Source organism: Conger conger, chromosome 6 (assembly GCF_963514075.1).
Source record: "Conger conger chromosome 6, fConCon1.1, whole genome shotgun sequence".
NCBI lineage: Eukaryota > Metazoa > Chordata > Actinopteri > Anguilliformes > Congridae > Conger > Conger conger.
The window spans coordinates 7,636,736-7,658,831 of record NC_083765.1 but is presented as its reverse complement, the minus strand read 5'-3'; the positions used below and the strand labels follow the sequence as shown (position 1 = coordinate 7,658,831).

At 42.6% G+C, this 22,096-nt stretch overlaps 1 protein-coding gene across 1 annotated transcript in view; it reads right to left on the bottom strand.

The window, feature by feature from the left end:
* LOC133131309 (receptor-type tyrosine-protein phosphatase delta-like) overlaps window positions 1-22,096 on the bottom strand; it is a 391,331-nt gene that overhangs the window by 64,033 nt on the left and 305,202 nt on the right. The window contains exons 11-15 of the mRNA XM_061246612.1: window positions 7,165-7,353; window positions 5,715-5,723; window positions 4,941-4,958; window positions 2,440-2,550; window positions 1,481-1,492 (exon numbers count right to left, since the gene is read on the bottom strand). Coding sequence (XP_061102596.1) covers window positions 1,481-1,492; window positions 2,440-2,550; window positions 4,941-4,958; window positions 5,715-5,723; window positions 7,165-7,353 — 339 coding nt within the window. The remainder of the gene's footprint in view (window positions 1-1,480; window positions 1,493-2,439; window positions 2,551-4,940; window positions 4,959-5,714; window positions 5,724-7,164; window positions 7,354-22,096) is intronic.

Here is a 22,096-nt window from a genome sequence, read left to right as displayed (position 1 = left end):
ACTCCTGTTAAACTGGCAATTTTCAGTCGTGAGACGGAAAGTTCAGTCTAAGCACTGCTGCTGTCTCCAGGAAAGAGGAAGTGTGACGCCGTTGTGTGGAGGGGCTATCAAACTGAGAGGGTGGGTGGTCAATAAATACAGAGGAAAAAAAGCACAACAGGGAGAGATTTTTATAGAAGGGATTATTATCCTCAACAGAATCGGAAGTGGCAGGGGACTGGCAGGGCATGCAGGGGCAGTTACTCCACAGGGGGGTCACTGGAGGCACTCCGGGGGGTAGGGGCGAGATCAGTGTTACTGCTCAGGGTACTCAGGGTGAGACATTTTTTAACAATTGGAATAATTGACATCGTTAATCATTAAGTCTCTTCAGACCAACTGCAAGATGAGACTTCAGTCCAGATATGAACCCGTCTGTTTAACAAAGTCAAGAGACAAGAGCGGACATCGTGCTTAGATTCCATAAAGGAGTAATTGTCTGGCCAGAGATGTAATGTAATGTGCATTAGTGTTTATCATTTTCCCACAGCCATGTTGTTATGCAAAGAGAACACTTATTCAGGCCCATTGGACGTCTATTCCATTCATTTCCAACTAAATGCCCTGGCCATCAATAGAATGTGGTCTCACAATTATAGTTTTAAACCCTAATAAATACTGTAATGGCCTCATTTCTAGAATGTCATAATGAGCATTCCCTAGCTGAAGATAAAAAGATGAAATGCATTGCTATGGTTTCCACAAAGTAATACTGTAGGTAGACTTCAAAAGACCTGTGGAACGCTTGGCACTAGGCCAAAAACAGCGCACTTATTAAATAATGAATGATTTTCATTAAATCATATTCCCAAAGAGATACTGTTATCCTATTAATGTAAATGTCAGCACATTGTTCATAATGTATCATGGCAAGAGGAAAGAGTCTAATTATAATGCGAGTATTCTAATCAAAGTTGTGTGAGCGTGTGTGTATGTGCATGTGGGTGTGTGTGTATGTGTGTGCGTGTCTGCATCTGTGTGTGTGTGTGTGTTTGTGCACTACTGTGATATATCAGGATCATATTGATTTTCTTCTAAATTACAAGTGAAACACCTTTCAGAAACCATGCTCATACTGTACATATTAACAGTAATTCACCCTAGGAAATAATCAATGTTGGTGTACATGACCCAAGCAGGAACACTGAACAGTAGACAGAAGGGAATCACTGCTGTTCGAGGATACCGTGCACTCCAGAAACGCATATCCCAGCATGCACCATTTATTGGACTGTCAATCATCATAACCAGGGCAAGACCAGGGAGGACCACACAGAAACACAGCAGCACAAAGCAGGCGTAATGGCAGTAACAATAGCAGAATAGAGAATGTAAGAGCGTACATAATACAATGGGGAAAAATAAGGAAAAACCAAAAGATAGAGCAGCCTCATGTCATTTGCAGTACGTTTTTAACAGACGGTTAAAAGATCACACCAACCTTCTCGAAGCTCTGGAAGTTTTTGATGCAGAGCATTATAAAACAAGCAGAGGAGAAAACAGGAAACAGAGAGAGAGAGAGAGAGAGAGAGAGAGAGAGAGAGAGAAAAGGTGAAAGCCATACTCAAAGTGTCTGTCATCGTATCTTTAGCTCTCCTTCAACCTCTTCAATCATGATTTTCAGACTCCATTTCTTATTAAAGCTGTTGGAATGAGGCTAATGCAACCATTCTGAGGTCCTGAGCAATGGATTTTAAAGTGTTTTCCCTTTTACACTCCTTTAATACAAAATGCATGAGTTAAAATCAGCTAGCGTACTTCTGAGCTCCAACATACACAAACAATACAATGGGGTTTGACTGAAAGTTGCCCTATGAAAGCAATAGGAATAATAGGAATTATTTAGAAAAAAATCACATAATTTTCCCAGATGAGAGTTGGAAAGAATTAAAATATGCTTCCAAATCCGAAAGTAAGTACTATCTGATCTGATGAAGATCCACTAAAAGAGACAATACGTACTTATAGTGCCAAATGAACATTAAAAATAAATTTGAGTAGTGACAATAATTCTATTTGATTATAATTGAGTCTAATACTTTTTTTAAGAATTCAACAATCAAGGCTCAAAGTTAAGCCTGCTCGATATATTATTGTGTTTCAAGAAGGCATTGAAGAAGATGTAGAAGAAGCAGGAAGTGGAAGAAGAATAATTTACTGAGAGAAGAGTACTCCCACTCCCGCATAACCCCAGTTCTAAAGGCCACTAGTAACACTCGAGCAATCAGGTCACTAGAGAACCTCAACAGGACCAACCATCACCAGAGAATGGCCTTATACCAACACTGTGCAAAAAAACCCAAAAAAAAACAAAAACAACTGAGACAAAATCTAAAACCTGTTACAGCGTAATCCAGGAGAAAAAAGGCAATCGGCGTGCCACTTAGCTGTGGCCCGTACCTCTGACGTAAAGGTTGGCGGGGGCGGAATATCGAGTGCCGTCGTTGTTGGTGGCGACGCACTCGTACTTCCCCTGATCGGACTCTTCACTCTGTTCGATCTGTAGGGCACCTGAGGGGGGGAGAGACAGCACACGGGGCACAGAGGCCCGTTAAAGATGGCTTCCTGCCGCAGACTCCACCGCCAACAACAACAGCAGCAGCAGCAGCCACAGCAATGTTCTCAGTGCCCTGGTGAATCCCTACATGTCTGCAGCTACGCTGGGTTTGCTCAGCTCCTTTCGTTTTGCTTCTGACCAGCCCTGATGAAAAAAAGTGGCACATAGGCATCCGTAAATGATCGTATGTGGATTTAAAAGAAGGATGTCTCTTTCGTAGTTAGGTTTTTAATCGTATAAAGCAATAAATTATGAATTTTGTAAATATATGAATTAAACAAAAACAAGCATGTTGCTTGCAATTTTATGTATAACATTACTGCGTAACCGTTAAATAAACATAGCTGAAATAGTTGAAAGGAAAATGTACTCCATGTTTTTCATTTGGGGGGGACAGAGAACATACCATAGGAAGCAAACCTGCAGCATAGCTGATGAACTCTGAGTTCACAATTTCAGGCTTAGGCCCAGATTCAACCTAACCACAAAGTGTTTTGTTTTAAACTTTCAGAGTAGAAAATTAACAAGACCGACATTAATTAATTTAACAAAAGGCCATCAATTAATTTTGGAGACAGAAAAATGTAATGCGGCATCAGAAATTTTAATAACAATTACTTATCTCAGACAAAAGACATTCGCCTTTAGACTGAGTGTAGGCCTAATGTGTTTCATACTACAATGAAATGTTTTCTACTGACTGTGCTCAAACTTTAGTAAAAACACCATACATATCTGCTGGATTTATTTATGAAACAGATATCATAAAGTTCCTTCTCATAATCGCATAGTTTGCCAATTTTCTATAAAAATAAGTGATATAATTAAATATACAATTTCTCTAATATAATATACATATAGTATCTGCGTGCTTGATAGCAATTTCACGGGAGTCAGGGTTGGTGGCCCGGCCCTGCAATATAAAACATTTCATTTGTCTGATCAATATGAGAATGAGTGAAAACTGCTTCGAGGGAAGCATGACTTGAATTAAATAAAAAACGAAACAAAACGAGGTTAACAGTTTACGAAAGCAGCATAACAAGAGTAAACAGTTGAAACAAATAAGGACTGCGGAGTACAGTTCGTAGCGATAGGCTAAGTGAGGTGGGGGAGGGGGGGAGGGGGGAGACGGAGGGGCCTTGACTTCATCTGATAGAAGCCAACAAAAACTGCAGCGCGTACGGGGTAAAAATCAGAAAAATCACAATAAAATACAAACAAACATAGCGAATGAACCCAAAATACTGCTACGAATTACAAAATAGTCGTCATGCAACTCTCTTCCAAGAACAAGAAGTGTGTGCCAGTGCAACTTACAACCTTTTTGTCAACCCTTAGCTGAAAAATAAAATGCAGTTGTATTAGAAGACAAATTCAAAATGGCGGCCTTAGCCGGACAAGAAAGAAACCAACTACTGCTGTGGCTCTGACTGGGTTACCAAAAGACACACCCATAAAATCCACCAACGGGATCAGCAGTGTGGTGTCACAAAACCCGAGAAAATCTGCTATATGCATCAACCGTTCTGACACTTCAGTCATACAGTCAAAAGTGGCAAAAAGAGCCAAGGGGGCCCGGCGCAGGCCGTACCCTCTCCCAAACCCTGAAGAATTTAAAAAAGTAAAAAAGGACAAAAAGAAGACAGTAGGTGGAAGAAAAAAAGCACCACAGAAACTTTATCAAAAAAGTAGTTGTTTGGGGCTTTTTTTTTTATTTTTTTTAAAGAAAGTAGTAGAAAGCAAATAGAGGACAGAGTGGGGGGAAAAAAAGCTTGCAAAGATAGAAATTATTCACTTGAAAAGTGTAAAAAGATGAAAATAAAAAGGGCATATAGCAGAGGAGAGGAAATGTTGTCTTCTGCGTGAATCCACACCATCGGAGTGCACAGTGCTGAACGAGAACAGCTAAGGGGGGGAAAAATGTTTGGTTGCTTTAGTTGGATAAAAAAGAGGGACACATGAGTCGCTGTGACTGCGTGACTTTGGCCAAAAAGAGAAATGAGTCGAGGGAGAGAGAAAAAAAAAAAATCAAAAAATCAAAACCGGGAAAGCAAAACTCTGATACACTTTCTTGCCTTGCATGAAAGCGTATCGTATCTGAGGAGATAAACAGATGCTCAGGTATTTTTTTTTTCAGAAATGAGTTGAAACGAAGCGGAGCGGGAATGGCGCATCGATGTCGTTTAACTTAATGGGACAAATAAGTAGCGATGGCGGTAAGGAAGCGGTGCACTGGCGGTCTGGGTTACAGGATGTGGGGTGGGGTGGCGGGGGGAGGAGGATGGGAGGGTGACCAAGAATGAAATATTTCATTCTGTGAACGTTAGTTCAGCACTCTTACCTCTTATTGGTGTACCACCTGGGTGGATAATATGAATGCAAATAAGATTAAGAAAGAAGAAGCATTAGTAGAAGAAGAAGAAGGCTGGGGGCTTTGGAAGAAGAATAAAATTAGATTTAACAGAGTAAGTCAATAAAAAGGTACTAGGAAGAAGGGAGAGAGATAGAAGAAGAGAGAAAGAGAGAGATTGATTTACTCAACTGGCAGAAACAGGATTATCATAGATAGCAGTAGCAGGTCAAAGAGCAAGGCGCAGGGCATCCCATAAGGGAGCTGCCTTTAGGAAGTGTCTTGGCTTCGGGGAGAGCACTTTTCAGGGACTGAGAACTGAGGGGATTTGGGTATAAAGGGGAACGATACAAACAGGAAGCCTTAAACCCATAAGATACCACAAATCCCTGAAACAGGGACTTTCCTTTACACCTCTACAGCATTGGAACACCACTACTGAATATTTATAGAGTTAGACAGTCAGGGAGTGAGCGAGTGAGTGAGTGAGTGAGTGAAAGAGAGATTATACAGGTGAAAGCAGGGAGGGAGGTGTTTTTTTTCAGGTAGGTATATGGTTTCTTAGTAACTACATCTGAGTGATATTTGTGTGCTTCAGACAGGTGCTGCTAAGGTTGCTGCTACAACAGCGGCGTGATAGTGTGTGCCGCTACGAAAGTCAGGTGGCTACGCTAACAGTTAGTAAAATGCATGCCATGCATTTTCATAATAGTGGGAACATGAAAATTAGTGGGAGTGAAGTGTGCTTCAGATCTAAGCACTTACCAAAGGATTCTGGAGAATTAAAATACGGAGAGAAGAAAAAACAGCATAGAGATATCATTATATTCTTGAGGATTCGGTACAGATTTTAATTTTTATATACTCTACTTCACAGGAGAATTTATGTCTCATTCTTACATGAAAAAGAAGGTTAATCTACAACAGAACTGCTGACACAAGAAAAAGGCAGGTTCACAAGGAGCGACATTACAGGACAGGCCACAGCTGAGAATTCTGGGTAGACAGACGACCAAACAGCGTAAACCAGAGGTTCCCAACCCTGTTCCTGGAGATCTACCATCCCGTAGGTTTTCATTTCAACTCTATTTTGCCACACCTGATTCTACTAATTATCAGCTCAAGGAGATCTCTAGCTGTTGAATGAGGCGTGCTTTGTTAGGGTTAGAGTGAAGACCTACAGGATAGTAGATCTCCAGGAACAGGGTTGGGCAGTCCTGGCTTAAACACTAATGTTATCATTACTAATGGCTGAATGCAATCATATATCTACTCTATCATTAAGGAACCTTATTCTAGATTATCAATTTTGAATTAAAAAGCCAACATTTTTCAATATTAAGCAAAACTGAGAACTTTTGGGGGTTAGGAAGGGGGTATTAGGGGTTTGGCCATAGGGAGAGAGAAGCAAAAAGCTGGAGTCTACACTGAAAGCGGGGGCTTTAGTTTCATGGGGTGTGGGGAAAGGGAAGCTACTATGCGATCTTACACACTACTGTGGCTAATTTTCTTTTTTGGAAAAATATTCCAGTGGAAAAAGGACTGTTTCTGATGCTTAAGTCAAGGCAAACTTTCGCAAGTTTTATTAAAAATGCACAAACAAAACAAACACAAACAAAACTGTGATGCATTAGTGTGAAGGAAGGGTTAGGATCCACACTTTTGGTTAAAAAAAGAATACTAAACACAGGATTCTGCCTGTCTCTTTGGCAGTTAGTTTGTGTGTTATTATGAGATGGTTAAAAAAAAACAAAGGATTAATCCTTTGCAAGTTCCAAATGAGGCCCAATGTTGAAAGTGAGATTTTGTTTTCTTTTTTTATTGTTTATTTTTTTTTTTGGAAAGTAAAAGGAAAATAAAAAAGATGTATCCGTCGCACTGCGAGAAAGCCGCGGAGGAAATAACTAGTCAAAATATACAGTCACAGCAGTGAGCAATGTGGAGGAGTAGAGAAGCCACAAACACACAGGTCATTCAGCCAACACGGGGGGAGGGAGGGGGACAGACTGAACCACACAGAGCAGGACAGGAGCGGGGGCCATTTTGGCACCTACGGATCAAACCAACAAAAACCCGAAGAGGAGAAGGGAAAGCCGGAACCAAACAGAACAGATAGGGGGGGGGGGGGGGGGGTAGGGAGGAGGAGGAGGAACAAACAAAACGTAGGAATAACAAGAGACTCTCGGTAGGACTGGGTCCCGCGGAAACGACCTACCTGATCGTAGCTGTTTGATGCGCCCGTTATTGTGGGTGGTGTTAACGGGCAGGAAGTCCTTGAACCAGGAGATGTCCGGGTCGGGGTTCCCGCTGGCCGCGCAGAGCATGGTGGCGGTGCGCGTTCGCTCCACCACCTTCAGCTGCGGGCCCATGTCTATGGTGGGGAAACCGGGAGGCAGCTGGTCCTCTGTGAACACAACAAACCCAAACACGTTTCACAAAAACGCAGCCCTCCCAACACACGTTTCACAAAAACGCAGGTCTCCCGAAACACGTTTCACAGAAACGCAGCCCTCCCCGAAACACGTTTCGCAAAAACGCAGCTCTCCTAACAACACTCCGTGTCAACCGCAGTCCGCAGCGGTAGCTGCCGCGTATACAAACGTCAGATAAAGACATGATATCGGCCCTTGTTCTGCACCCCTGCACTACACCCACAGAACTGCACTACGATCGGTACAGCTAATCCTTATTTCACAGATTTGGACAGCTGTTCCAGTTTCAGTGCAGTTCTGTGGGTCTAGGGGTTTGAACGTGAAGTTCAAACTCCAGCTAAGCATGCAATTGACCTCTGAGAAACTCCTCAAATCCCACTCCTCGAAGGGAAGAGGAGATGAGAAATGAAAAGACAAAACTGGAGAAAGAAAAAAAGGACAGAAGAGAAGAGCAGGAAAGATAAAAGAAAGTCAGTGCTGTGGAACGTAAATGCCTTAATCCCCGCAGGGCTGAACAGCTGTACCACGACTGCAGATGTTCAGAGGAGTGCAGGGAAAGGGAAACACACACAAACACTCTCACACACACACACACTCACACACACACACACAAACACACACTCACACACACACACACACTCACACACACACACTCACACACACACACACACACTCACTCACACACACACACACACACACACTCACACACACACATACACACACACACACACACACACACTGCAGATGTACTTGCCCATTTACTTTAATGAATACAAAATTACAGTGCCTATAAAAAAATAAATGAAGGCAAAAAATAATTATTTGACAAACAACAGCAGTGCTGCCATTACGGGGGCGACATAAACGTGGGCTGTGCTTAAAAATAGGCCTGATCGGGCGGCCGTCCAGCGCTCTGGGCCTGCTCTCCTGGAGCCCGAGTGTTTCAGACTGAGGGCCTGGGTTTAGGGTCATGGCCAGGCGCACACCACCTCCCGAAACGCCCACCAGGAGCCCCTGCATCAGACAGTGGGGTGGGAGGGGCTGTCCCACAAGCGGAAGGGCGCGTTCTGCTCATTCACGCCGGCTCTCCGTGGAGCGCGGCGGCATCACGCATCGAGACGCCCCCATCGCCACGGCCACCAGAGACGCCGCTTCCCCTTCCTGTCCCGCGGTTCTGCGCTCCCCCCTCTCGTGGCTCTGACGACTACAGATGGCAGCCTGCCCCGGTAAAATGAGTCAGCGTCCTGCTTGCGTCTGAGTACCAGTTTGGGTTTTACACACACACACAGTGATGGGTGTGACAGTATCTCTGTGTTTTACACACACACACACACACACACACACACACATAAGGGTGTGACAGTATCTCTGTGTTTCACACACACACACACACATACACACACACATAAGGGCGTGACAGTATCTTTGTGTTTCACACACACATACAGTAAGAGTGCTACGGGATCTCTTTGTTTTACACACACAAAAGGTGCTACAGGATCTCTCTTCTCAGGTCCCCTGTACTGCTGTTGTGAGAATGACTAATTAAATAAACATAGTTATAATGACAGCGTGGAAAGCTGAACCCCGCTTATCTCCCTCTTCTCTCATAATTTACGACTTGATGTCTTTAATATTTCTTGACTTCATGCTCACGCACAGCATTTTGCTAATATCCAATTCCCCTTTTGAAAGCTCGACGCTTCGTATCTGCGGCCTGTATCGCATCTTCGATCTCGAGAGACGGGCCTGACCCAGTTTTCAGACGTAGCATCGATGATACGATCACATTACCGGGTTTAATGCCAGGTAGGGCTAGGCCAAGAAAACAGCCTGCACACAGTGGCCAGAAACATCATTATCGGCTCTGCAAAGCTCATATAGGAGATGGGACTCGTCAGGTTACCCATCGGCATGCAAGAGGCATGCTAATCAGCCCGCAATCTAATTGACTTAATACACTCCTCCTTAGTCACCACAGTCAATGCCTGAATAATATTCTGGCACAAAATGGCAGCTACGGAGCACTGTGTGATTGTGAGATGAGGGGAAAGTCGCGATATCAAGCACTATATGAACACCATTAGAGAATTATTAGAGAATTGCGGGTGTCAGGGAACAGAGGACTTGCCCCGGTCAGGTGCAGACGATCCTATTTGTCTTTCCCCACAGGATATGAGCGTTCTGCCAGAAGCGGCCATTTCGGGTCAGACGCTGACTCGTCGCTCCCGAGCTCTGAGCAAACGCTTTCTTTGAACAAAACAGGGAACCGAAGGCCAATATAAACCCGTCTGTCGGCAGGGATCCCCGTAGCGAGCCCGGCCTTGGCCGAGACTAACGGCTTTACAAGCGAGGCGTCTCTACCTGGAGAACAGCGGTGCTTTGATAATAATGGCTCTGACCCACGCAAACGGCACCCGAACGTATTTGCCTGACCTTTGCTTCTATTCCTGTACCGCGCCCGACCGCTCGGCTCCGGCGAACGTGTTTGTATACAAGCGCTAATGGGCACAACAAGCAGGCGGCGGCCTGCATGCCAATGAGGAACGCCGTGCCCTGAGCCCGCTGCTCCCGTTTTTTAATAAGGATAATTAAATTCCCTCCCTTCTGCCTCGACACAGCACCTTTCCCAGGCTTTCTGTTCATTACTTTTTCATGAAGAACACCGCAGTCAAGCTGCTTTGCATAGCCTGATCTGTCCTGTTTGGCTTTGAGGTACAGCAACTGGCTGAATGACAAAAAAAAAGCACATCTCTATTAAAAACACTGCACTGACTGTATTTGCAATTGGAACAAAATACTGTCTGGTCTAATCCATGCCGTGCGTTTCTCCACATTGATTAACATTTTAGTTTACTTGCATTTGTTGCAGACATTGTATCAGGAAACAATACCTCAGATATGAACACGAACTGCCCATAAACTTCACCCCAAAAATATATGAGGCACGGCAGATAGATAAAGCACACCATCGATTAAATAAGCAGACAACTGAAACATGCCGTTGTGTGATGCACTGTCATGAGTCATGAAGCTGGATGTATTTGCCAATGTCACCCTTCTGCAGGATAGAGGCCTCCAGATGTCTCATTAAGCCATATCAATAGGACCTTGGTATTGACAGAAAACCAATAGCAATGACAATTATATTTCAGACAGGCCTAACTCCCTTAAATTAAATCTCTCGCTAATGGTGTTCCATCCTGCTACTCGCGTGTCGCGGCTGTTTAAAAGCATGAAGCGAACTCATCTCAGGCTTTCATTACGCTCAGCAGAATGAGCCGCCTGTGCTTTGAATCTGCAGTGACCTCCATTGAGCTGTTTGGTGTGGACACTGTAATAGTCCATTAAAGGCTGGTTAATGAGTCTTTTGCAGAACACAAAGTGCGTAAAAGCTACGCGGCACAAAGTGTTGCTTTGGCTCTTTTGCTACTTTAGAACCAAAGGGTCACAGCTGTCAATATTAACACGTCGCCCGCATGCAATTACCTTTTAAGTGATTATCAAAGTTATATTATTAGCACATTTAATCGCAATTTTGACCCTTCCAAAGACCCTTATTTCACATCAAGAGATCAGTTTGACTCAGTTTGCAACGCGTGAACGGTGCGGTGAGAGCTAATTTAGCTCTTTGAAACGAAAATTCAATGACTGTGAACGGATAGTTTCATAAAAAAGAACAAATAAAAGTCCCATGTTGTTCAACTTACAAACTAAATGTACCGAATGGTTTGAAAATGATTTACATTGTGAAAACAAAACATACAAAGGAAAAAAACGTTTTCCTACTGGAAGACACTACGTCTTTTATAATATTCACGGCTATTTATCATCACGCACTGCAATGCACTGAAAAAGCTCACACACACCGCTCCCTGACATTTCCCGTGACAATCACAGATCAATCATCAGTGAGATTAAATATCCATAGGGAGAAGAAGGCGGTCTGCTGCATGCGCAATTCTCGCATATCTACACCCTGGTCGTGCGCGCTAAAACCCACAACATGACCTCCACAGCATGTATCTCATTAGCCATGGATACCACAGCCGCTGAGCATCTGCTAATTTTAGCACGTTTTGCGGGCGTGTTGCGGTGCCTCGCGGAGAGATGCTACAGGCTACGCGCACTCTATTAACGTCTCCGGTTGCAATCAATCACACCCCCCGCGCGAACGGGATCGGGGAGCTGGTAACTTAGGAAGCTGAAAACAGAGAGCAATATCCTTCAAGTGTCCCTGCGAGGGAAGGCAAAACCGGCATCCTGTCCCAGCACAGGAAGCGGACAGCACCTGAAGTACTTAGCACGTTAGCGAAACATCTTTGATGCTAATGCGCAACATTAGCCTTTTCACGGTGTAACGTCACGGATATCTGATGAGAATGCTCTTAACTGAAAAATTCCAAGACAATCGCTACCGGTAATTGTAAGTAATGGAATATGAGAAAAAACATTCCAGAAAACCTACTCTTCAAAGGGTCATGACCTTGTTTTTGAGTCGAGAGAGCAGTGAAACCCCTTTGCCAGACTTGATGTATGTGGTATTCATCCTCCGGAAGCACGGGGTAAATGCATCCGTGTCACCCTGTGATGATGAATACTCTTTTATTACACGGCCAAGCACTCGACTCCGGACCACAGGGGTCCTGGCGGGAGATAACACCCGTGAAGCCATCACTAAAGTTCATTCGACACACGGCGCCATTTCTGAGGCTCGACTCATTGTCATCGGTGAGTGCCGCATCACAGGCCTTGTTCAGAAACACCCTGAACAACTGCTTCTCTTGATGACCATGAGACTGCTCTACCCCCCCCCCCCCCCCCCCCCAAAATCAGGTCATACAGAGAAACAGAAGGGCAAAGGGGCTAAGGGAACACAGCTACACATGTGAACATGCAACCCGCGAAGGAGACTTCCGCAGGGGAGTCAGTCGACGGCTTTTTGTACCTTCATCAAACATTCAAAAGGGAAGCCACAACAAATCAAATGAGCAGGCAAACAAATTGAGCAGTCTGCTTGAGCTCGCACGCCCTGCACACCGTTACTGTGTTAACAAAACAAAAAAACACTGCTGTGTTATTTTATTTGATCTTATTTGATCTGATACGAATTTATTTGTTCTCTTCACAACAGGTCCACGGAAGAGTCTGAAGAAGCCTTGGTGAGAGCAAATAAGCAAGCACAGGAGCAAATTAATACACTGGGGAAAACATTCACAAGCAGCAACTTCAGTCATTTAACGCTAAGGAATTCAAGCAGCTTTTTCTCGCAGACAAAGCTTGTACCTGGCACTCGTTAGCAAATGAACCACTGCTCATTTACTGCTCTTCTGGAAAGACTGAATTTTCTGCTTTGTTTTCTTAGGGCTGAAGTGTGAAGTACAGCACTGTGCAGAAGTCTTAGGCACCCTAGACTTTATTATATGTATGTTTTTTGTGTGTGTGTGTGTGTGTGTGTGTGTGTGTGTGTGTGTGTGTGTGTGTGTGTCAGTATAAAAGAACACATTTGAGATTTCCAAATATTCATTATCCAAAAGATTTAATTTTGCAGAGACATTTTGGTATTTAATTTAAAAAAAGTAACATATTACTGTAATTGACTACTTTTTACATAAAAACTTGATCAAGGCTGTCTGAGATCAGAAGCAAGGAGCCAACTAAAGTCTGCAGAAGAACTGTGGCAAGTTCTCCAACATGATTGGAACAACCTCCCTGCTGATTGTCTCATAGAACTGCAGGGCAGCGTTGGCTATCTCAGAGAAGTCATGCAGTTTTAATGCCGGTTTTAAAGGGTGGTCACAAAAAATATTGATTTGATTCAGTTTTGAACTATTCTGCCAAACTACTAAAATGTAATGTAAAATATATAGTACGTTTATTTAGGACCTTTCATTGAATTATTTTTTAAAGAATCTTATCTGTACAGAATGTTATGCAAGTGCCTAAGACTTTTTATTTTGTTCAGTTATCTTTTAATTGGATAAATCATCAGTTACTCTTTGTGAACATACAGCACAACATTTGACTGATATAACACATACATACTTCTCTCCTTTCGATAACATTGCATCGCTGACAGCAGTTTCTATGAACGGACAGAATGCTCTTCTAAAGCACGGCTGTACGTGCTCGTACTCGATGTTCGAAGCTTGCGAAACAGCAACGAACAGTGTGCGGAGCCAAATGTGCAGGGAAAATATCCTGGAATTAAGTGATAAGGCCATTTTAAGCCTCCGGGGGAAGTCTGGAGAGCTGGTGTGAACGCTGGCTTCTGCTACAGTCTCTGGATCAATAAGGCTGTTCCAACGATGTGTTTAAGCTCAGTAGCCTCTTTCATAAAATTACTTTAACACAAACATTTGTTTTGCTTGGTGTCCACACCATCAAATGTTAGAACCCTACCCTGTCAGTTTACAGTATGCTTTAAGAATTTAGAAACATGTCCTTGTCATAAATTAATTATCTGCTTTCCAACACATTACAGATAACAACTGCATTAGCTGATCTGACTCTGAATAGTAGGTTTTCTGGAATGTTTTTGGAGTTCTAGAACAGTGTTGGCTTGGAGCCAGTAGTGATTGTTACATCAGCATTTTCTAATCACATATTTGTAATCTCTCACCTTAAAAAGTTAAAAGACCCGGGAAGTGAGAAGTGAACGGATATTTATTCTGGACAGTGTGCAAAGCTATCTCTGATACACCGTGTCCTTAAAGAGGTTAAATTATCTCTCAAAAGACATTAAATGTGAATAATTAAGAAAAATGAAAAGCTTGTTAGAGCACAGAATTGTGGTTTGAAGGAAGAGCAGCACACGCAGTGAGCCCCTGGAGTGGGATCACTTGCAGCTGATTCAGATACTGCACTGCTATCCAATACATTACATTACATTAATGTCATTTTTCTTACAGTTGATTAGACTAACCAGGAGACAATCTCCCCTGGAGCAATGCAGGGTTAAGGGCCTTGCTCTTGTTGTGGCTACACCGGGGATCAAACCACCGACCTTGCGGGTCCCAGTCAGGCACCTTAACCACCACGCTACAGGCCGCCCTATAAGCTCTCGCTGTGCCTTTTTAAAACTGGGTTCATCCTCGCACAGTAATGCTGGGAAATAAAGGACACCATCAGTGATGATGCAGAAATAATTCTGTTTTTAAGCCCTGTTTGATAGCCCATGTTTAGAGTGGATAATCTAGTCACTGGGTTCCCACATCTCTCCCACTATCGGAAACTACCGACTGCGATAAACCCAACATTGGTAAATTAGTCAAGTCGTGTAATTATAATTGACCGTCACAACTAATAAGCTCCGTAGGAAGACACTATAATTCAATAAAGATAATGAAGTCCCGGCGGACTAAACTAACATTTAGACGTGATTAGTTAACGTTGGCCCCACCAGCGTCGGTGAGTTTATTTAAAGGCGCATTAATCTCGCCGCGCTCACCTAAATCGGGTGTTCATAGAGTTGATAATTACGTTATCTCGGCTGGGTGGGTTCATTAGAACCGCACGCCGCTGCGGTGACAGAGGAAGCCGGTCTTCATTCGCCTCACGTTCGCGTCTTATTGATACACGCAAACCCCATCTGTCTTATGAATACCCAATCTGCAGCAGCCAGAGCAGAGCTGCGCTCTCCACACATAAACGCGCTTCAAAGAGAAATTAATCGGCCTCTGAATCAGCTCACTTCGTTTAAGTGCATGATGTCAATTTTATTTTTACGCATAACCGCGCAAGGTCTTCATAAATCATAAGGAAGTGCCGTAAAGCCTTCGTATGTACTGCATTAGCACTTTATAAAGCACTGATAATGACTGATATGTTGCTTGCACAAAGATTTATATATCAAAAATATATATACAGTACATACTTATATATCACGCAAGTACGTTCTGCTCTATGTCTGTTTAATGGCTATCTTTCAAAGTTCTATTTAATATAAAGTATGTTATTGCAAAAGTAATATATTCTATGACACAAAGCTGAATTTATGGACCATAAACACCTACAGTACGCTCTATGCTGAATACACACCCCAGACCTGTGCAGGGGTACAGGAACATATTTCACACAGCCTTATGGGCTAGATTCAATAAACAGCTTTGTAACCACAGGCGCATAACAATGAGTGATAAATACACACGTGCATAATTACACAAACCTCTCGAGCTTCTCACACGGATTTAATTCTACCCAAAGTCCTTTCTTACACGTACATAACCCTGTTCCTATCTCAGGTACAAGGTATGTTGTATAGAGAGAGTGATGTAGTGATGTATTGTGATGGATGTGTGCTGCGCAGGTTATCTCCTGACATGGGGTGTCAGGGGTGTCCTCTCAGAGTGGCCCACCCCGTGGACAAAGGCCTGTATAAACCCATCGCTGTGGAATTATCCACTGAAGAGGGATTGCCAGAACAAGAACGCAGGGAAGACAGAAATATTCCCAAAATGGGACATCCAGCTGTCTCAAGCGTTTACCCCGCCTGTACAGCAAAGAGTATCTTTGGAAAGCCCTGCTTTTGAAACTTTTTTCTGTTTATTTAAGGATACGTCACTCAGTGAGAACAAAGGAGAGGTGCTTTGCTTGGGGAGGACAGAGGCAGATCTCAGACAGAGGCTCAACAGACCGTGCCATCCTCAAAAGGCCGAATGACTGCAGAATTCGCAACACATTCATTTGTATTATATATGCAATAACAGGGCATGTGCAAAGACACCTTTATTTATATATTTAAATGATTTTGTAAAAAGTGAATTTGAGGGTAGAGATGATTGTATTAGATGTTTTAATATTGCTTGCTTCTAATTAATTGTTTCATGCTGGGTGGACTGTGTTTTAATTGTGTCAGTTCTAATTATGGGTTTTTGTTTGTGCACTAAGGGTAGCATAGCGTTGCCGTGTGTGATTGTGCATGTGTGTGTGTGTGTGTGTGCGGGTGTGAGTGCACGCGTGCGTGTGTGTGTGTGTGTGTGTGTGTGTGGGCGTGTGTGTGTGTGTGTGTGTGTGTGTGTGTGTGTGTGTGTGCGGGCATGAGTGCACGCGTGCGTGTGTGTGTGTGCGTGTCTGCGTGTATAAGTAAAGATTCTCTGATGAAATGAGATGACCTGAAAGGAGAGAAAAGGTACAGATGGGAATGAGTGAGGGGGGCCTTGGGCTTGAAAAACAGCACCGGGGCCGGGAGTATATCACTCCATAAATCACCCCTCAGACACAGATGACACACCGGCCAGGGCTGAGACCTGCCAGAGGACAGTAATTTATGGATGACCACTCTGCCCGAACACTCATAATCTAGATATTATAAAAGCACTGGCAACGGTAAGCACTCAGAACATGTGCAACTGCCCTGTTGTATGTGCATAACATTCATAGTCAGGGCGTAATCACGTGAAGCTATGCCACTGACTCACAGCCGCTAATGCCACTAATCACAGCCCGGAACATTCTGGAGCGCATAAAACTCAACGGAGCACTCCGGCCTCATTATTTCAGTCAAAAAAAAACAAAACCTTTGTTGCCATGGTGCCACTCAGAATGTGCAGGGTGTTTACTCCGAAACAAAAAAGCAACGACGATGAATTAAGGTGAGTGCCACTTTTTACTTGAGGGAAATTTCCGGAAGTTGTAATTAAAGGTGAGACTACATAATAAAGGAGAGTCTTCCATAAACAAAAAAACACAAAAAAAACCCCCACAAAATGTGCATCTTGGCCCTGGTTCAACTGGTGCATTCAATTACTCTTTCTTTTGCAATCAAGAGGAACCACTTAATTAGGCTTTTGTTTCCCCTCTGACAGAATTACTCCACTGGGCCTAAAAGCTCTTGATTAACAATGAGGCCAGTGGTTCTGATTGGTGCCAACTGTATGATGTCATTTATGCTTCCTCATTCCTCCTGGAAATACTTCATATAGTGCACTACATCATCGCTAAGGGCTTCACTTGCATTTTTAGCACGTCCCTGAAGTTTAGCACATCCCTGAAAAGAAGGCAAGCCCCGCACCTAAGACTACCTGTGACAGTGGGTTAAATCGTTTAAATCTGTTAAGAGATTTTCATCACAGAAACATTCCAATAATTTATCTGACTTTCCATCTAATACTTTCCATTTCCATCTTTCATCAAACATGGCAAACATAAGACTGCAAAATACGTCACTGCGCCATTTAAATCATTGTTTTTCTCTGCGAAAATGTACCCTTTCGCCATTATTTATTTTGGCTGTGGAATGAAGTATCAAGTCCTGTTATAACAGATTATTTCTCATCTGATCTGAGATTTAATTTTACACTTCCTTTCTCTTCAGGCCACATTAACTTCACTGCCAAGGCAGATGTGCGATACGTATTTTTTGGAACATGAACACAGGTAAAGAAAATAGGTTTCTGAGGTCTGATTTCCTGTGCAAAATCCTTTCGCACAGTTCATGAATAATGGTTACTGATAATTCTGTTACGGTTTTAGACAAACACGTCTCTGAAAAATGGTGATCTTGAATTTCCTTCCTTCACAGTTCAAAAATGTGTTTACTACTTGGAGTGCTACAAGCAATCAGTTTTGGCGACACATAAAATGACCATAGAGTCAGGAACTGTTTGTGTGATTTAATTATGAGGCACATGATGATGTCAGTGTTGGCTTAACAAGTCACAAATACTTATTTTTAAATGCAATCAACATAGAATGTTTTACATTTTCTTTATTTTTCCCATGTGCTCCCATTTGCCAGTTCAAATAATCATAATACACATACTTACACCATAAAGCGTAAAACTTGTAATTTTACATTGTCCTCAAACTGTTGACACTGTTTATGACTTGAATATGCTTGTTTATATTTGGCAGGTTGCAAATAATACTTTGAGTACAAATTCTATTTTTTCAGAAGCATATCAAATCAGTTGGTCCATCATTCCAGTAAAGTTAGACACAGCAAGATGAAACAAGTCTACTGTACACTTTTAAAAATGAGAAATATTAAACTATGAACAGTTCAATCATAAAATAAAATTAGCATTGTACACCTACAGGGATCTTAAATAGTCCCCCACTGAAAATAAGTCTGACACTGAGTTCTACTGATTGTGCATGTCTTATTATTATTATTATTATTATTATTATTATTATTATTAATAATTTTTATTTTTTTGCTGGATTTTCCTCATGGAGTTGCAGCAAATGTATATACCATGCTCTCTTGAGCAAGTTTTTGTCTCTTGTGTTTTTGACAAATTTGCAAGTATATATGACCCAGAGCACATTCCAGCAATGTCAAAGGCCAACTGTCTGTCACCTCCGTTCATCAACAATTCAGCATGAAATGAATGCTTTCATAGTGTTACTGATTGGGCAATATGGTCGAGCAACAAGGACACTGTTGGAGAGAAAATGATTATGCCACTCGTTCTGGAGCCCGATAAGGGCCTCTCTTCTGAAGCCAACAAGACCACTTCTTATTCCATTTATTTATTTTTCCGACTACTGTAACACAGAAAAATCAAAAGCTGAACCCAACCTTTACAATATGGGTAGGCAACCGTGGTTCCTGGGCTGTGCTCCATCCAAACCAATAACTGCATAACGGGATGAAATATTAGGCTAAATGGATGCACATGACCATGTGCTGGAGGTATTCAGCTCTTTCACCATCCCGCCTCTCATATTCTTCCCAGGGCCTAAACGCTGTAATCAATCAAACGCCGTAATCAATCAAACACGGTGACCAAGCTTGGATGGAATGAAAACAAGAAACGTCATTGGCAGTCCAGAACCAGGGTTACTTACCCCTGCTCAACAACATCAACAATGTGACATTACACACAAGCAAACAGCACAGTCTCCATCTCCATCAAGGTATAAGCAGTGCAGAACAGTATAGCAGTGTTACGGACATACTGGCTTGTCTATACGCTTCTACACGAGCTCCTACTATAGATTTAACCGGTTGGGCAGGGTCACAACTGAGCGAGCACACACACGCCCAGCTCCTCCAATCAGAACGAAGGCCTTTAAATCGTGTCATAATTCCCGTCTTCTTGTCTTAAAAGAGTCGATTAAATCAAACGCCGGGTTCAAACGGTGAGAAAATATACAGAAGCGGCGATCACTCGTCCCTTATCTCCTTAAATCCCTCTCCGAGGGCGGTGAAAGCTAATGATTCTGCCACCGGCAGAATACCAAACCAACATGAAAATGTGATGACACTTAACCTTGAGGGGGGAAAAAATCTATCAATGAAAGGCATGTGTAACTGATCCCGGGGAGAAAATGCAAGGCAAAGCCACTAAATCTCACAGAGGGCCCATAGGGCTGAGGCAGGGATGCAACTGAGCCCACAAAAATGTACCAGATATGTCAACAAGACAGAAAAGCAGAAAAAAAACAGACTTCTTTTTTAATACCAAATATAATACGTATGGCAACTATCCAAAAAGAAATCAGTGAAAGCAGTCTTTCTGGAAGGAATCTAAGACTTCTGACTCAATGACAGCCTCTGTCTAGTTTTCTCATAAAAACTGCTGCTGATATATGTTAGCAGAAATTTAAAGCAGAAATCTTTGTAAATACTAACTCACTAAGTTAACTCAGACTACGGCTCTGAAATATGGATTTAAGTAGCCAACATTTGGTGCTGTTTTATTTTTGTTTTACCGTGCAAAAGTACAGTGAATGCACCACGACCAAAATTCATTCACGTCAAAGTACAAACACAGACGGAACCATGCCTCTACTAAAAACTACTCACACACAGACACGGACAGCTTATGGCAAAATATTCTTCTACAGAAAGGAACACACAGGGGGCAAAATCTCTTTGACGTTTTTATTTTAAAAACTGCACTACCCACAGAGGAATCACAGAAGCTCTACCCAGACAACTTGGCCAGGCTACAATAGCAACACTCAGATCTGCCACGGACTGCCTGACTGACTTACAAACTGAGCAACTGAAACAGGACCTCTGGGCTCTGAACCAATCGAGTCCATTAGCATGTCCCAGGTGGCACCTGACTGGACCGCACTAAAAAGCCACGACTGAAAGACAACAAGTTAGTGTACAAAGCCCTACAATCCCTATGCTGCCGCATGCCAGCACAGCTCTACTGAACTCGTACAAACCAAACATACCTCAGCCCGCAGTTTCATTATCAAACTCTATTTGTCATATTTGTCACGTCAATTTAAAAGGCTCAAATGAAATCTGCCGAACTCGGTGCCAGCGAAGCGTTTGTCTGGAGACGTGATTGCAGCTAGGCGGGGCGGATTTACACTGAAACAGAACCTAATTCATAAAATCACAGAATGAACTGAGAGGGATGTAATGTAAAACAAACCCACACCGATATCGTCGACCACTCAGGGCTACGGGACCCAATGCGAAAATCTTTGCCTTTTTAACAAGCTCCATACCAAAGAACTGGAGAGAGGCAACACTGCCTTCCATGACCCTGACAGTACAGGCTGGGGGGTTTGGGAGTCACAGTTTCTGATCCAAGTCTTATGTTCACCAATCAAATGAAGTATCACACGACATACAGGATTCCCACTGACATCCATTTTCTGACCATTAGACTCAGAGTAAAATGCCGAGTTTCACTTCAGATAGAACACGGTCTATGTGAGTGAACACTGGATAAAAGAATAAAAGGTACCACAGAAGAAGATCACCCTGGAGGAGGCTGAAGCCCTTCCATAAATGGACACTTAAAGTTCGAGTGCACAATCATACTCCCTTCATTGCCATGGTCACCGCCAAAACAGGATAACATATCTAGGACAGAGAGATATCACATTACTTATATGAATCCCAGATACAGTATGGGTGTCTTTGCGGCTCAAAACTGAAACAAAGAGCTTGCGTTTCATAAGGAAAACCTGACCCAGTTATGCGTTTGTCCATTAAGCGATGCTTCATTCCGCTCTCTCTCACCATCTGAGTTCTTCTAAGTTCTTACAGCCACGGCCGGCAACTAACGTCTACGCTAAGGTAGGACATACAGAGCAGAGCACCAATCACAGCTCTGCATTAAGCTGACAATAGCCAATTAAAACAAGGCATAAAATAACCATTAAAACAAGTCATGGTGTTGTAGGGCATAAAAAAAAAAAAAAAAAAAACACACACCAAAAAAAAGAAAGTCTAATATTCATTTATTAAAGAAATTTACTCTCCTATGTTTCCTCTTTTAAAAATCTTGATGGTTAACCCAAAGTGGAAAGATGAACAAAATGGTCATCTACAAATCTAGTTATGGCAGTAACAAAGATCAATGATATTATCATTATAGTGCTTACAAAGAATTTTGTAAAGACAAAATGTTGCTATATAAGTACGCTTTCTCCATTCTTCTATTTTACATGCGATATCTCTACGGCATAGACATGTTGGTGAAAGCCTTACTGGAACCCAGAGTCAAACTGGATTGAAAATGTGAGAATCTGATCTGTCTGTTAAATACCCTAATTCATCAGCTCTGGCATCGAGGCTCGACATCCCATTGCAAATACACAGCATGAGAAAAGAAAATGTCAAAGACAAAAAACACAGCTCTAATCCATCTTTTCTGAAAAACTGCATCTTGTAATTGCAAGATTAGTAAAACCATAAGAGATGTTATTATGCAACACATGCTTATTTGTTTTTAATACAGTATATCCTCGGATAATGTGGAAAATTCTGGGCACATATCACCAAGCCAACCAATT